Source organism: Leopardus geoffroyi, chromosome A1, assembly GCF_018350155.1.
Source record: "Leopardus geoffroyi isolate Oge1 chromosome A1, O.geoffroyi_Oge1_pat1.0, whole genome shotgun sequence".
In the NCBI taxonomy this organism is placed as follows: domain Eukaryota; kingdom Metazoa; phylum Chordata; class Mammalia; order Carnivora; family Felidae; genus Leopardus; species Leopardus geoffroyi.
The window spans coordinates 8858494-8875298 of record NC_059326.1 but is presented as its reverse complement, the minus strand read 5'-3'; the positions used below and the strand labels follow the sequence as shown (position 1 = coordinate 8875298).

The 16805-nt window shown below is 52.5% G+C and overlaps 1 protein-coding gene across 3 annotated transcripts in view; it reads left to right on the top strand.

Annotated features, from left to right (window-relative positions):
- Window positions 1-16529, top strand: part of SLC7A1 (solute carrier family 7 member 1) — a 79804-nt gene extending 63275 nt beyond the window's left edge. For all 3 annotated transcript variants that reach the window (XM_045466930.1, XM_045467101.1, XM_045467019.1), the window contains exons 6-13: window positions 2270-2391; window positions 3067-3289; window positions 4061-4200; window positions 6765-6867; window positions 8592-8809; window positions 9061-9227; window positions 9853-9961; window positions 11458-16529. In XM_045466930.1, coding sequence (XP_045322886.1) covers window positions 2270-2391; window positions 3067-3289; window positions 4061-4200; window positions 6765-6867; window positions 8592-8809; window positions 9061-9227; window positions 9853-9961; window positions 11458-11561 — 1186 coding nt within the window. In that variant the 3' untranslated portion in view covers window positions 11562-16529. The remainder of the gene's footprint in view (window positions 1-2269; window positions 2392-3066; window positions 3290-4060; window positions 4201-6764; window positions 6868-8591; window positions 8810-9060; window positions 9228-9852; window positions 9962-11457) is intronic.
- The last annotated feature ends 276 nt before the right edge of the window (window positions 16530-16805 follow it).

Below are 16805 nucleotides of genomic sequence, written 5' to 3'. Positions count from 1 at the left end.
GTGCTTCCCTTGCTAGCATATCCCGCAGGGCTTTTCGCACGCGAGGACCTTGTCCTTTGTTGTCAATACGTGGTGTCCGAGCACCCGTGTGGCCAGTGAGTCGAGAAGGGCCCCGGCTGGAGGGGACACACAGTCGGTGGCAATCTGGTTACTCTTGCTGGTGGCCCCGGGAGTTTATGCAGGGACAGACTTTCTGTGTCGCTCCCCTTCCATCGGAGTCCTGCCCCGCTGCGGTCCTGAGGGGGGAGGGAGGATGCCGTTCTTGTGCTCTGCTAGGCATCCCCAGCTCCGTGCTCGGTCACCGCTTCACCTGTTCGCGTGACAAAGGCACGTTCTGGCCCTATCCCTCTTCTGCGAGGCCTCTTTCCAGGGTTTGATGTTTGTAATGTCCTGCACTTTCCTCTTCCCTTCAAATGGAATTCTTAAAACCTTTGTGGGTGCCTCTGCCTTACGGTTGTTAAAGCAAACTCGTCAGTCCTGGCGCTCATTTATTCTTATTCGCGGCTGTTCCATAGCCCTTGATGTTAGAGGGCTCCGCGGAGGCGGGTAGGCATCTGGAGGCCTTCCACACCTGTCTGTCTGTCCTGACAGTTACAGGGAAGCTGGGTCTTGACGAAGACCTGAGGTTCTAGCCATGTTCGGAAGTCGAAAGAGTCTTCCAGGAGCCCCCCAGAAGCCTTCTCGATGGTGAGTGCCCCTCGTTTATCTTCTTATCCCTCTCTCCTGAGGGATTTGGCTGTCAGCGGTTTTGTTCTGGGCTTTGGCCTAAAATTTTTTATAATAGGCGTCAGCCCACCAGGGCATTCTATGTTCTTTGTGATGTGTGGATGCAGTGGGTGCGTCCTGTGGCTTCTGACTGACTCGTCCTGGGCTGCCGTTTTTGTACTTGGGTCGTGAGTTTATTTTAGTCCTAGCTTAAACTGACAACTTCCCTTTGAGTCTGGCAGCAACAATTTTTCCTACGTCTATCACTTGTGTGTTTCTTGGGGTTTCCCTCACGTTGCTACTTACTGAACGGTAGTAGGTGCCAGATTGAGGACTGGCTGCACGCTCTAATTTCCAGTGGCTCAGTGGCAGGTTCTGTTACCAGGAACCCTCCAGGAATCCGTACCAGGCTCAGTCTTTATTAGGAAATATTGGGTCCAAAGTGGCTGTCTGTTTTATTAGTTGATAAATCCCTCTGAAAGCAAATTTGGCCAACAATTTGCTAACCCAACTGTAACATCTGTAGGACTGGAATATTCTATATGGCTCCTCTTCTTATGTTTGGAAGTCACGTGGTCTGGGGCAGCTTGCTCTGCAGAGCTGGACAGTTGTCCTCTGGGACTCTGTATTAGGTGACCATGTGACAGAAAGCCTGCAGCCTGGCAGCCAGCTAAACGTATGGCTGATGAAGGGGGCTGGGAGTTCTGCTGATTTTCAGGAGGTGGCAGAGGACCGGGGCATATGAGGCTTAGAATCACTTGGTGACAGGCAGGGCCTGGAGGAGCCATCCAGAATGATTTGAGTGATGGCCAGCCCCGGGCTCCGTGTGGCTGTTCTGGGCCTGGACACACTATTTAGAGACTCACGTTTCACTTCCTTGGAACTATTTTCTGAATCTTAAAGGACTTACAACATGTGTTGGACTGGGTATTTGTTACCTTGGCAGATATGTCCCGAGCCCCGCCCATGTGCCCGAGCCATGTAGGCGCTGGTCCTCACCCACGTAGGCATCCCTGCTTACCACGTGCGTGTGGGGGCTTAGGAGGTGCTTTCGTCGACTAATAACACAGTTCTTTTTTTTTTTTTTTTTTTTTTTTTTTTTTTTTTTTAACCTCAGTATCTCTGCTGCTTTTGAGACCTGAGTTACTGGTAAATATGGGAAAGTCTTCACATTTGGTTCCTGGGGTGGGGGGCCCTGCACCCAGTTGGCAGCTCTGTGTTCTAAAGTATATGTTGTTCGTTTGAGTGTCCTGGGGGAGAGGCCTCACGTACTGGTTTCTTCCCGCTTTCCTGTTGGACACCCCTATCTCGTAGTCCCTACCCCCTCCCCGAAGCTGACATTTAGAAGATGCTTCTGGAAAGGGCTTAGCGACTGCGCCTGTGGCTGCGCCTGGCAACGCAGAGGCCCGTGGCCCACCGGGTGACCGGTGGGGTGACAGCTGTCTCGGGAATCATTCACTAAGGGTCTGGAGCGCCCCTGCCCAGCAGCGGGTGGGGTGACCGGAATGGCTTCTCTTCAGGACCGTGAAGTGGGTGTTCATGGTCTTTGGCTCTTTTCTTCCAGTGACACGAAAGTAGGGAAACCTGGTGATGGTGGATTCATGCCCTTTGGATTCTCTGGCGTCCTGTCCGGGGCAGCAACCTGCTTCTACGCCTTCGTGGGCTTTGACTGCATTGCCACCACAGGTACGCCGCCCGCCCACCCGCCCGCCGTCCGGAGCCCGGGCGGAGGGTCCTCCTTTCTGGTCAGATGGGCTGGACTGACTTTACCCACGGGTTGCTGTTTTCCTTCCTGCGGGCATGTGCCGGCTGCAGCTCCTTCACACATGAGTAACGTGTAGATTTGTAGCTTCCTGCTAATCTTCCCCCCCCTTTGTCACTTCCCCAAGCGGCAGCGCCTGACAGGAAAGTCTGCATCATGAACGTGACTAACCGTTCAGCCGTCAGAATGGGATCATGACAGCCGTAGCTGCAGCCTGATTTCATATCTGTGCATCATCCGGGAGAAATGAGGCCATTAAAAATATTGTTCTTCTTGTGATTGAATAGGCTGGGCTCTATCAGGCCTCCTGAATTTTCTCTGCCAAAGAAAACAAGTCTTTTCCTTGGCTGAACCACGGAGTAAAGGCCTAGAACGCCATCCCTGGGCGTCTGGGTCTTCCGGTCTGTGTTGGGAGAGCCCCCACCGTGGGTCCCAGAAGCCCGAAAGACCGTGTTTCCCACTGGGCCGAGCACTGCGGGATAGTCGTTCATGGGGGGCACGGGCTCTCTGGACACTGAAAGTCTTCAGGCGTCTTCTGGGTTCGTGGGGATGCCCCTCGCTGGCTCGCCCTCCTGGGCCTGACTCCTTGCTGCTTCCAGGTGAAGAAGTCAAGAACCCTCAGAAGGCCATCCCCGTGGGGATTGTCGCTTCCCTCCTGATTTGCTTTATTGCTTACTTCGGGGTGTCTGCCGCCCTCACACTCATGATGCCGTACTTCTGCCTGGACAAGGACAGCCCCCTGCCCGATGCCTTCAAGCACGTGGGCTGGGAAGGTGCCAAGTATGCGGTGGCTGTCGGCTCCCTCTGTGCTCTCTCTACCAGGTGAGGCCTCTGAAGCTCTTGGGAAGGTAAGCTGTAGCGGGCCGTGTGAGGCCTGACGCACAGGGGGTGCTGTTCACGTCACTCTTTTCCCTTGAAGTCGAACCAGCACCCCAACCCTGATGATGTGGTTTCTCCCCTTGTTGTTATCAACCAAACCACGAACTGTTATTGATCTTTCATTCTGGAGAGTCGGGGGCCCACTTTCTAACATCATCTGCTCAGCAAGGCTGGCTTTCTGTCCTCAGCTTTGGCCCCTGGACCAGGCCACCTCTTTGAACACCGTAATTTGGCCATAGAGGAGAGGCTCCCTTGAGAAAGGGAATTGCCTTTTAATAAGAAACATTTTGCCCCTGGAATTCCTATTGGCCTGTATATATAGGGAATATTTGGTAAACATTGATTAACCACAGAGAGATCCTCGTGAACGCAGCAGTCCTTTTATTTTCTGTTTGAGCTAGAGTTATCGTGGGAATGAATACAGAATTTCCCTTTCATAAAAATTATGACTAGGCCCTACCCTCGTTTATGTTAGACATTTGCCATTCACTGACTCACAGCCACAGTAAGTGCTTTTTCCGGGGTTGATGTATTGAAATTTGTCTCGTAGCCGTGGACTTCACCTAGTTTGGAGGGTGGCAGCTCTTGGCGAGAAGTTCAGGGCTCCCTCTCGGTGGCGTGCGTCATGGCAAACCACATAGTGGTCACATTATGGTGCCTTTTTTCCCGACGAGTTGGTGTCACAGGTGCACTTTGCCTCTTCCTCCCGTCTAGTCTTTTAGGTTCCATGTTCCCCATGCCTCGAGTTATCTATGCCATGGCTGAAGATGGACTGCTGTTTAAATTTTTGGCCAAAATCAACGATAGGACCAAAACACCAATAATCGCCACGTTGACCTCAGGTGCCATTGCTGGTAAGAATTCCACATGCCAGTATTTTAACTGTTGTGTCCTCAGGGAAATATCTTGAGTTGTATTGGTCTGTGAGAAGTTGGAACTGGCCCTTTTCATGTTTGGTTTTCACCGTTGGAACCTGGATTACTGCCAGATAACTGCCCTTTTGACTTAAGGGGGAGGCCGGTGGTACAGAGGATGTGGTGGAATTCTCAAAAAGTTGAATTATTTTATTATTATTGTCCTCTGATTGGGCAGGGCGTGGAACACGTACTGTTTCTTCAGAGCTGTTCACATTGCCCCTTTTCTGAATGTCCCTGAGTAGACTTGGGTGGGGTGACATCTTCGTGCATGGTATAAGCCAGGTGACTTTCTTAGTCCTGGAAATTCATTGTCTGGGTATCTTCGCCTGGGAATTCTCGGGGAAATGAGAATCCCTTAGTATCAGTGTCTTATGAAGTGTGCTGCTATTTTCCAGGAGATATTGAGGGTGTTGCTGGGGTCAATTGCCGTATGAGTTTATAAATACTGCAGCCTCAGAGGCTCAGAGGAGGTTATCAGGTTATCTTCTCAAATATCAGGTTCCTCACCAAGAGGACAGTTTTGAAGCTGAAATCAGTGCCCACAGAACCTTTGGAGTGATGTGATATTCCAGGGGCTCCTGATAAAGAAAAGGGGAGCCTCAAAGGAAATTTACGTGCATATACGCTATGCTGTTGGTTTTCTGTATTTTCTCCTTTAATAACAGCCCCTCCTAGCCCCATGGGGCAGGCACTATCCCATTGCACAGAGATGCGAAGTGAGGAGGTACACCCACACCCAGTAGATCTGGCTCTTGGTTCCTGGTTTGTCTTTCTGCCAAAGTGGCTGGCTCCTTCCAGGGTGTGAGTGGCGCAGTGGGTCTTTTTGGTATAGCAGGACACGTTTAGTCTGTACTGCGGGGACTTGCCATATAGCCATTGGTAAGACATTTGACCACCTTACATGAACGAATTGTTAGTAGTATTTATGCCCTTAGCAAAGTGTGCTTAGTCGTGTGGATTAATGTTATATAATGAAAGAAAGCCGGTGTTTCATTATTGAACACATTTGTTGTGTCATTGTACAATCTTGACAGTGACCTCAGTGGTTAGGTTAAGGGACACCGTACGTCAGGATGTGACCAATATATTTAAGAGATTAAGGAATTGGAAATAGCAAATGTTTTTTCAGTATTTACATGCAATTTGATTATATTGAAGACTGGCCTTTAATTTCCTTCCTGTGCTGATCAAGGGAGATCAAATTATAATCTTTAAAGTGACTGGAAAGCACATGCATTCACCAAACCAGGGATTTGCTCCTTCTTTTCATTTGGCAGGGGTGGGAAAGAAGTGTTTGGTTTTCGAAAATCACCCCACATGGGAAAAGTATGGCTTGAGTTTCTGTGTGAGTGGGAACGTTGGCATCTGTGGCATGCACGGTCGGGTACTATTCTCATTGTCCATAAGGCCCAGCATTGCTCTTTGATCCTGTTATTTAGCCCCAATTCAAATTTGTTGTAGTCGGAGTGATCTATAGGGGCTTGAGAAGTATTTGGAAAAGTCATGGCTTTGTGTTTATGTTTTAACTTGCGTTGTTTGCATGTGATATTTGAAAATATCCCAAAGTAGGTCTATCCAAGTTATTTTTTAAATGGGAAACTTTACATGTATACCCACATAAATAGAGATATATACTCTCATAAAAATTACAAAAGATTTTCAAATAAGCATGCATGTTGTATTTTTTTTTTTTTTAAGTGGGGTCATGGTAAAGCTAATGCTATTGTTTGTGGAAGTAACACTGCTTTCCATGCTCATCTGTCTGGGTTAGGAGCCCCTGTGAGTCCTCCCAGAGCACTGGACTTGACTTCACCCACCTGCTCATTACTGTTGCCTGCTGATGCCTAAGTCTTAGATGATACACTCAGGGAGGCCAGAGACTATCTGGTCTGCCCTGTTTGTTGGTGTACATCTAGTGCTCATCGACTGGCATACCCTCAATGAGTGCTGGGTGGATGGATGATGGATAAGTGGTTGGATGGCTGGATAGATGGATAGATGATGGGAGATGGATGGATGGATGGATGGATGGTGTGTAGATAGATGGATAGATATACCTGACTGTGAGTCTGCTTGGTATAGAGAAAGACACACCGGACTCAGAGCCACAAGCACCTAGCTGAGATCCTGACTTTTCCACTTTCTGGCTGTGTGACCTTAGATAAGTCTCCCAACGTGTTTGACTTCAGTTTCTCCATCTGTAGAGTAGGGATAGCTTGCAAAGTTGCCGTAGGGATCAATAAAGGTCATGTTGATCAAAGTACTCTCTATATAAATGTTAATTATTATTACCCTCTGCTGAGGACTGCGTGTGTGATTTAATTCTGAGCTTTTCTTCCTTTTAAGCAATATCAGCATGTCTTTGCATGGAAAGGGCTGGGGTGAGAAAGCAAGTAAAAGCAACATCCCCTGTGTGGCCTGGATCACGGATGGGTGGTGGTTCTGGCTGTAAGTGTGTGTAGAGGGCCATCCATGGATCCTGATGTTTGTCTCCTCCCCAGCTGTGATGGCCTTTCTCTTTGACCTGAAGGACTTGGTGGACCTCATGTCAATTGGCACTCTCCTGGCTTACTCTTTGGTGGCTGCCTGTGTGTTGGTCTTACGGTACGTATGGCTCTTCTGGGTTCCGTGGTAGAAAGGTGCCCCCTGTTAGCCTTTTAAAAGATCCAGTTAATGGTTTATACAGTGTAAATTTTAGGTTGTTGATAGCTCCTTTGGGAACTCTCCTGGAGAGGGTGGGATTTGGTGGCTGAGAGCCTAGTTACAGAGAACGTCGTAGAAAAGGAAGAGTCAGGGGACCCGCCTCTCACTATTACGTGCCCTCATTTTTCTGGTGAGATATTGGGAGGATAGAGACAGGTTCTCCGCCCAACTGTTGGGCCTGGATCCAGGGAACAGAGTTTTTGAAGGCTTAGGGTAATGGTTTCGGTTCGGTCCAGGTTCTTAGTTCGGAGGGCACTGGCATGGGGGACTAGTCTTGGTGGGAATTGCAGGAATCCAAGTTCTGTGAAACTGAGGTCCGTGTGGGGCTTCTCCAGCAGCATTGCACTACCACTGGAGGAGTGAGCTGCTGTGTAGGGTGTGGAGCGGCCAAGGTTGATGATGTTCAATAAGACTTTCCAGGTTCTGGCTGCTTTAGCCTTGTGTGGTCCAGACCAGCCCCAAGGATGGCCATAATAAAGTAGCTCTGGGCCTGGGCTTGGTGTCCCCTTCCCAGCTGCTGCAGTGCCCTCCTCCCAGAGCACACCCCCCCCCCCCCCCCCAGGCTCCAATTTTCCTTGCTCTGAAAGGACAGGGCTCTACTTCCTCACTACCAGGAGTGGCTCAAGGGAGCACTTAGCCTGGGAATATGGAGTCATGGAGACTCTCAATGGTGGTCACCTGGAATACTTGCAAGATCGTTAATTCCATTTCTAACGTGCTTAGCATCTAATGTATGTCAGGCCTCAGTTGAGCCTCAGCAGCGGCTGTGTAGAATCAGCTAAAACTGGTTTGCTAGTTTTCTGACCACTTATTCCTTCCTAAGGGCTCAACACTGGCGTCTTTTCCGAGGTCCCCTCACATTCTTAATTGACTGGTGTTAACATAAGTGAATCAGTGAAAAACTGGTTAAGTGTCTTTATGTTCACTTTGACATTATATGCAAAATAATTCCGCCAGCACTCTTGTTTTTCACAGCTGGTAGAAACGATTTGAGCTCTGTCGTTTTGGGTGGAAGATAAGGAGCCTCATTTAATATGAATGCTTTACCTGCAGGAAGCTTGTGTCTTGGAAATCAGGCCACAGGCTCAGTCCTTTAGCCAGCTGTATAGTTATTTATTCTGAGGCATTTGGAGTTTTAAAATAAATTGATCCAATTAGGTCTCACAAACGGAATTTCTCAAATCCGTCAGCGTGCAGACACGTTTCTCTGGCTCTCTAGACCAAGTAGGGTCCTAATGTTACTGCGTTCTAGTTCCGTTTGTATTTTTAGTTCCCTTCAGCCATGGTTCTGTTGGAAGTGGCCTAATATCTTAAGCATCCAAGGGCCAGTGCTACTTCTCAGAGCAAGAGAAGCCATGTCAGGACATTCCTCTGGGCTGGTTCACGGGGGAGGTCAAATTGTCTCATATCCGAGACGCCAAGGAGGGTGTTGCCCAGAAGCGGGAACAGAAGGCGGGGACTCAGCTCCCCTCCCCTGGATCTGCCTTGTCAGAGAATGCATCATCCTGACCATCTCCTTCCCATTTTATGCTTTGTGTCCTGAGCAACTTAGGACTTGAGTTAGTGTGTGTCCTCCTGCCCTTTTAAAGCATATTTTGGCGGTCATGCACCGCGTTTCTTTACAGGTATCAGCCAGAGCAGCCTAACATGGTATACCAGATGGCCAGAACCACCGATGAACTAGACCACGTGGACCAGAATGAATTGGTGAGCACCAGTGATTCCCAGACAGGCTTTTTACCGGAAGCAGAAAGGTTTTCTTTGAAAACCATACTTTCACCCAGAAATATGGAGCCTTCCAAATTCTCCGGGCTAATTGTGAACATTTCAACCAGCCTCATAGGTAAGAGCCTGCCCTTCCCTGTAAGGTGTTTGGGGTCTTGCTCGTTGGCATTGTATGGTTTCTTGTCGCTGGTGGTGGAGGCGAGTGCAGGAAAGGATAAGCCTGCGTCTTGCTGCTGGACCGTGATGGTGGTTGATGGCTGCAGAAGTACAGCCTCCCTCTCCATAGGTTTTGGGGAAAACTGAGGATATCTGTGGGGTTTTGAAACATTGAATCGTGCCTCTCTCTCTCTCTCTCTCTCCCCTCCTTAGCAATTCTAATCCTCACCTTCTGCATTGTGGCTGTGCTTGGAAAGGAGGCGCTGACAAAAGGGGACTTGTGGGCAATCTTTATGCTCACCATATCTGCCCTTCTCTGCTCAGTGGTGACAATCATCATCTGGAGGCAGCCTGAGAGCAAGACCAAGCTCTCCTTTAAGGTGAGCAGCTCTAAGGGACCCCTAGGGAGCCGCCTGGCAGGTTCCCACACATGTGCCACGGACCGTGGGCTCTGCCAGGCTCAGGTGTCTGCGGAGGGGGGGCTTGCCGGCCAGCCTCCGGAAACATGAGACGCAGACAGTACCTGCTGAGGGGGGCCGGTCCTGAAGGAAGGCACCCTTCCCTGCCCTGCCTCTCAGGTGTCACAGCACACCTCTCCGCGGGGGCTTTTCATCCATGGATCCAGCGGGATCGCATGGCATCACCAAGTCTTGGAGGTGACACAAATAATAAAGCAGTCCACTGTTGGAGATAAGTGGAAGTCCCTCTTCTAGCCCTTTCTTTAGCAGGAGAATAGGAAGGGGGGGGATCAGAATAGAGCTCACTTCAGCACTTAGTAGCTTAGAACCAGACTCCCACCCGCGCTGCCCGTGTGTGGGCACGTCTGTGTGTGTGTGCATGTGGGCTGGGCTACGCTCACTCCCTCCTCCCCATGTAAATCGGACAGTCCGTCCGAATCTCGGGGACGCTATCGTTTCCTAGGTAGTTTCGCTAAAGGACTCAAAAGGCGTCGTCCCCACGCGCTCCTCTCCCTGCAGACTTGACACTCACCTGGTATCTTTGCAGGTGCCTTTCTTGCCCGTACTTCCCGTCCTGAGTATCTTTGTGAACGTCTATCTCATGATGCAGCTGGACCAGGGCACGTGGGTCCGGTTCGCAGTGTGGATGCTAATAGGTACGTGAGATCTTGGATTGCACTGTGACGGCGTCTCTCAGAGCCCCCCCACCCCACCAGTCCCCAGAGCCGGTGCTGTGCTGCTCAGTCCTCTTTCCTGCAACTTGGCTGGGTGCCTCTTGTCATTGAGCCTCCTTCCCTTCAAATTTCAAAACATAGTGAAAACACGTCGTCCGCGGTTTTCTCTCAAAAAGGACCTCCTAGTAGATTGTGGGTCCTCCCCTCCCCTTCAGATGCTTTTCATTTTAATAGCTCTTGCCTGAACTAGTTATGTCATTGGGCGCAAGTGGAAGGGAACAAGAGCGAGGCTGTGAGTCTGCTGTTGACAAAGCACCGATTCACCTCCTCTGACGTGAGAAGGCCTGGACTGTGCCTCCCCCGGCCCGGCCAGTAGCTGCCCACTGGCCCATGTGGGCTGTGCGTGTTGGTGGGGTCTGTGGGAGGCTTGGGAGTGACCGTGTGGTTGCTGGCCCTGCTGGGGGCTGACCGTGGCCCTCCCCCTCCCTGAGCGTCTGACACCAGGGACTACGGAAAATGGACTCAGACTCCGTCCTCGGCAGTGATACCTGGGGAGCGGGCCTTGTCCTGCCCCTCGGCGTCCCTGGCAAGAGCAGGGACTCTAGGCCTGTGTTTTCTGCCAAAGCCCTCGGCCCTGCATCACCACACTTAGGGGCAGATAGCTGCCGCCTCACGGTCGTGCTCTGCAGGCCCCACGTTGTCTGCACGGTGTAACCTGAGCTGGTTCCACAGATGCCCCCACAGAGCCTTCCTGGGAGAGAGCCGGCTCGGGGGGAGCTGCTCATTCCCGCGTCCCAGACGTGAGCTCCCGGGATGTGCTCCAAGCCGTTGGCTTCTTTCCAGGGCTTTTGGTGGCTGAGCCCTTCCTTTAAGGCCCGCTCTCCTTGCGTCCCTGACATGGGCCCCAGTCCTTAGGTGGCCAGTTAGAAGCTCAGATCTCTGGGCCCCACCACAGACCTTTGGAGCCCCCGACCCTGGAATGGACTGAGAAACAGAGGCAGTCAGGGCCGTGGAGGCCACACGAATAGCCTGGGGAGCCCTGGTTGGAACAGCCCCACCCCTGTTGGAAATCCCACCCTCACGGGAAACAGTAGGACTCCATCCTGTCCCCTCCAGTGGCCGCGGGGCACCAACTAGGTGGTCAGTGGATGAAGCTGAGGGACCAGCACCCCTCTGGGGACCCCCCGGCTGCTCCCCCTGCTCAGGAACTGCTCCAGTGTGAGGCTGCCCCTGGAGCGTGCCTTCGCTGCCTGGAGGGGCAAGACCGAAACCTTTGCAGGCTGGAGTGGAGGAGTCCCGTGTGTCTCCAGATACAGAAAGTGAGCCCACAGGGCTGCTTGCTGTGGGTGCAGGCCTGGGTCCGGCAGCACGGAGAGACTTTCCTGCGGGGCCACGTGACTCCCCCCAGAGCTGCTCTGCCCTCTGCCCTTGAGCCCTGCCTGCCCTGTTCACTCCCGGTCTCTGCTCTCGGCCTGCAGGCTTCCTCATCTACTTTGGCTACGGTCTGTGGCACAGCGAGGAGGCGTCCCTGGCCGCCGAGCAAGCAAGGACTCCTGACGGCAATCTGGACCATTGCAAGTGACACACAGCCCCGCCCCCAGAGGTGGCAGCAGCCCCGAGGGATGCCCGCAGAGGTCCCGGGAGCACCTCGCTCTCTCCACCAGTGCGTCAGGACCCCCCCACATCCAAGCCCCACCGCAGCAGAAGGTGCAGCTACTTGAAACGCAGCCTCGGCCCACAGCCCGTGTGTCTTGCACAGACTTGCCCCGTGGCAGGTGGCACCAGGTCCCAGTCACCTCTCTCAGCTCCCCGGCTGGGGCCATTTGGCTGTGGTTTCCACTGTGTCTCCTGACATCCCTCTGAACAAAGAGAACAGCTCCCGTCCTCGCTGGCTCTGTGTCCGTGCTGCTGCGGCCGCAGAATGGCGGCCACCTTTTCTCGTCACCTTGGGAGTCCAGGTCCCCCCCCCCCCCCCCCCCCCCCCCCCCGCAGGACCGCTCTGGCACTGACACGTGCATACTCCACACTTTCCGCAGCCACCTCCCTGCTCAACCCTGAAGGCCGACCGTACACGCAGGATGAGTCACCCAGACAGTGTGTCCCCAGTAGTGCTACCCCCGGAGCCAAAGGACAGCTTAGAAAGGAGAAGCGGGACTGGTTTCCTTCTCCCACTCCTGTCCTCTGTGCTGCCAGAAGGGGTGGTGAGGAACGTGAGCCCTCCCTCACTTCCTCTTCCTGGCAGCGGCTCTGCCCCGACAGCTGACGGAACCCGGCCCGCTCCACGGTGGCACCGAGGCCACTGCGGGAACCAGGCGGAAGGACCGAGGGCTGGCCGGCTCCGCTCCTCACGCCTGAGCACAGGGCCCTCCGCCAGGTGTACTCCCTCCGGGTCCAGGCCAGTTCTTGCTGCTTCTGGCGTCTTGCACGAAGGCGAAGGCGGCGTGTCCCGAGCAACCGGAACGTGACGCTGCATTTACGTAGGCCTGGCCTGAGATCAGCAGAGCTTAAAGCGCTGTTCTCTGTGGGTCTCTGCCAAGCGCTGACTCCCTCCCTCTGGCACGTGCGGGTCAGTTTCTCGAGTGTTGCCAGGCTCCCAAGGCAGGCGTCTGCTCCTCCCGACGCGACGGTGGCCCGTCCTCCCAGCTGCTTCTGGCCCCTGAGGTGATCTCTTTGGCCCTTCTCTTTATGTAATCGAGCTGAGTCCCGTTAGCATCTGTGAATCGCTCCAAATTAAGTTGGCGCTTAGTATTAACTTGGAAAATGGCCAAATATTTACTCGGTGTGGGGTCCGCGCGTGAGAATTTGGGGTCCTGTTGCTGTCCCTGTCGTGTATCTGTTGTCCACATGCTGCAGGTTTGTATATGGGTGTGTAGCCCGGGCGCGGACCTCCTGTCTCCGTAAGTTTTAAGCTGGAGAGCCAGCTGGGGTCCCTGTACACAGCGTGCCCCCTCCCACGCACTGGAGCACTCCATGGCTCACACACTTCTTGCGGATAGGAGCCTGAGGAAACACGAGCACGGATTCCATCTTCCTTCCCATTCGAGTGTGGCTCAGGAGCCAGAAGGGCCCCCTGTTGATGGCGGGTGAGGGACACGGGCGTGTGGATCCCCCGGAAAATGTAGATGCTGCTTTTGAAGCCCAGACTCCCATTTCTTCCCCTTCTGGCCTTTGACACAAATATGGTAGAACGAAGCCTGATAAATCGGCGGCACTTGTCTCATCTCCCTCGGTAGCTCCTTGGAGAGAATTGCAGGAATTCATGAAGTGGCCAGATGGCAGGGTCAGTCGGTGGGGGGTGGCGGCCCGCCTCTGCTCTAGGCCCCGGTCGCCTTGCCGGAAGCTTTATTCTAAATTATCATTTGTGAATGTTACAGAGGGAGGGGCCTAAGAGCCCAAAGTGTGGGTTTCCAAAGAAAGATATTTAAATTTATGTAGATTGGTGCTGTACAATATTTTGATAAATATTAACTTATTTTTTTGGGGTTCTTCTTGTCTGCTGTCTTGTAGGGTTTGTTAGCTATTTGTTTGCTTGATTCGTCTGTTGTTTTTCCACATAGGCAAAGAGAACTTGAGGGAAAGAGAGTGCCCAAGACGGAAGGCGGAGGGAAGAGAAAAAAAAATTTTTTTTTAACTTTAATTTCTCTTTCTGAAATGTCTGTGCAAGAGAGCACACAACAGACTGTGTATACAGTTGGCGTTTCAGCTGGCATCGTGGATCGTTCTAGCAACCGACAAGGTGTGTTTGCCTGATGACAGACAACATGCCGCGGGGTGAGGGCCTCCTGGCGCGTGAGTCTCCCCCTTCCTCACCCCAAAGCCGGCAAGTGCCTCAGCAAGGCTCACCCGCGCGGTGGTGCAAAGCCCCCGCTGCCTCCCCTGTCAGGGCCAGGAGCCTCCCGCTTAGGACAGGACACCTGAGGGGGCATGGATAAATAGTTGGCGAGGTCACTGCGCTTCTGTTGAGAGTAGCTTCTGTGCGGTTGCCAGAGCTTTCCTCTCCTGTACACGAGGACGGTGATGTCGCGAGCGCTGTTTGGGGTAAGCCTCCCCCGTGTGGACAGGCTTTTTCTTACCCCAGCCTTCATGCCTTCCCCGCAAACACACACACACACACACACACACACACACACACACACACACAGAGGCAAGAAATAACCACCAGAAGTGCCCGACAGTTGGCCTTCCCCCCCCACCCCCGCCTCCCCAGTCCAAGCAAGACTGATTCTTGGTGTCATGGCTTGGCCACTATTTTCCTACATCATCAGAAATTCCACACTTCTAGAGATGCCCTTTGGGGACGTTGTGTCTGCTTTTATCTGTGGCCCAGCCCCAAACAACCCGCGTTGGAAAGACCCTTTTGTGTTGAGTAAGCAGCCCTTCCTGCCTCCCGTGGTCCCCCCGCCCTACGTGTTCTCACGACCCTGTGAAGACTCACAAAGGAGCGAGCCGTGGAGCCCCAGGACCTCTGCTGAAGAGCGAGGGGTGCGAGGGGTCGCTGGGGAGGCAGTCGGGCTCCGTGGGTGGGGGAGGCCGAGCCCGCTTCCAGGAGGAGGACTGTCAGCAGGAGATTGGGCCTCTGCACACGCCTCAGCCTGCCCCACCGGCTCACACCCCTCAGCCCAACTCTGGGCCCCGTTTGTTTTTCCAAGCCAATAGCGGGGAGCGATAGGGCCATCTTTCCCAGGCTGTTTCGGAAGGACTGCTGAACTGATACTGTTGCCAGAGCCCCTAGGCCCCCTGACTCGTGGTTTTGCTCCACTGAGTCACCTCTGTCAGGACATGGTCCCAGGTGCTGGTGCTTTGGTTCGGGTATCACAGCCCCCCTGCCTGCCACGTGCCCACGGGTGACCGCACCACGGCGGGGGCTTCACCCACCCCGAGCTCCTCAGGCCCTGGCCCGCTCCCGTGTGCACACCCGGACGAGGTACCTGGCGGTCGTTTGTGGGGCTTTCTGCGTGGCCGTGGCCGTGGCTGCGACCTGGGCTCTGCTCTCTCCCCGCCCCTCTGTCCCTGCCATCCCCACCACTGAACGGGAGTTCTGAATTGACTGAGGTTTGCAGTCTGCCCAGGATGGCCCCGAGCCTAACACCGGTACAGCACAGGGGCAGAAGCTGGGCTCCTTGGGGGCGTGTGGGCATGCCTCGTAAAGGCCCCACCCGACTAGGTGGGCTCGTGGGCATTTCAGGGGCCTCGCCAACCTGCTGGCTCTGTGCCAGGACCCATCTTCTGGATTCACGTGTCCTGCTTTCACACATCTAGTACGAGCCGATTGCTCTGTCGGCTCCCTAGGGCCATCTCCGTGTCAGGCCCCATCCCCGAGGTGTTCTGGCACAGATGGAGAAGTGTTTCCAGGCACGTCGGCACTCTGCCGGGCACAGGTGTGCGACGCTTGTGTGCGGAACTGTTACAGAGTTACCAGCAGATGGAACTGAATATGTGTTACGTATATTTGTCACGTATAATTTAAGATGGGTGTTTGCCATCATCACGAGAGTATTGTAAGTAAGGCTCCTTAGGGAGAGTGAGAGACCTTTTGTTGGACTCTTGTGGACTTTTTTTTTGGTAATGAAGTGCTTTATCCAGTGGTGCAAGAGGCTACACTCCATATTTCATCATCAGAGTTATGATGCCTATAATGGGTTTGTAAGGCAAAAAAAAAAAAGTCAACTGACTTTGATACCATATTCATCACTAGAATCCAGAGTGTTTATGTGCCCGTCGCTTCATTGAGTGGCAGTGCTCTCTTTCAAGAGGGACGGGGACCAGCCAAGGGTCTCAGGGCACAGTTATCAAGGACCCCTCCTGGATCACCCTGTAAGTGTGTTGAACTGCCGGTTGAAAAACCCACATGAAATAAAGACCTTGGCTGTGAAGTCCAGATTGAATTTCTCAGGGTATGAGCATGTCCCACAGGGTCAGGAAGACGCGCTAAGACTTTGTTAAATTATTAACAAGGTATATGACTTTGTGTTTCTTGATGACAGACTTTTTTCTTTTTTAAAGTTTGGGATTTATTTTCCCATTTGAGAAGTTGTAATATATGTATTTAAAATAAGTTTCCCACTTAAGTTGTGCCTTTCAGCGTCGATGGCTCTAAGAAGCACAGAGGGTGATGATCCTGGTGAGGGCTGGTTTATTATCAAACCTGAAGAGCTGTGGTTTCTCCAGTAAACTTTTTCTTCTCCTGAACGTGCAGCCGTTGTTAAAAGAATTGTGTTTCTTATTCTGTAAATTGTATAATGTTTTTTGCTTGTTTGATGTTCTATTTTTCTAATAGTTTTCTTATAGTTTCTTACAATTGTGATACTAGATTAAGATTCTGACACCCAACTGCAAAGCAGCCTGTCTCTGCTGGCCCCTCCTGGTTTTATTTTGACAAGCGTATAGGTCATCCATCACCTTTAAAAAAATGTGAAACTCTGCTCTGTATCCCATTTTTGCTGACAACACTGTATGTTGACAACCTCCTACTATATGTTGTAAAATCGAACTATTTTGTGGTACATTATCTCATGCTTCTGCAAACTCTAATAAATTCTGTCTACCGCTACAGCGTGTTCTCAAGCATTGTGGCCGCTCCTGGCTGGGTCCCCAAGCCTGGCAGTGCCCCATAGAGAGTTCCAGATCTCTCCCTTTGCTTGAGTATTTTCCCGTTTCCCTACAGCCGGATGTTGTAATGCCCCGTTTTCCTTCGGCCATTTGGTGGAAAGCCTCATTCCATGAAATAGCACCTCAACCAGGGAATTCCCCCCCCCCCCCCAGCACTCATTTAGGATCCCCTGCGGCTATCTCCCCACCTCCCGCTCTTTCCAGACTTGGCTTGCGT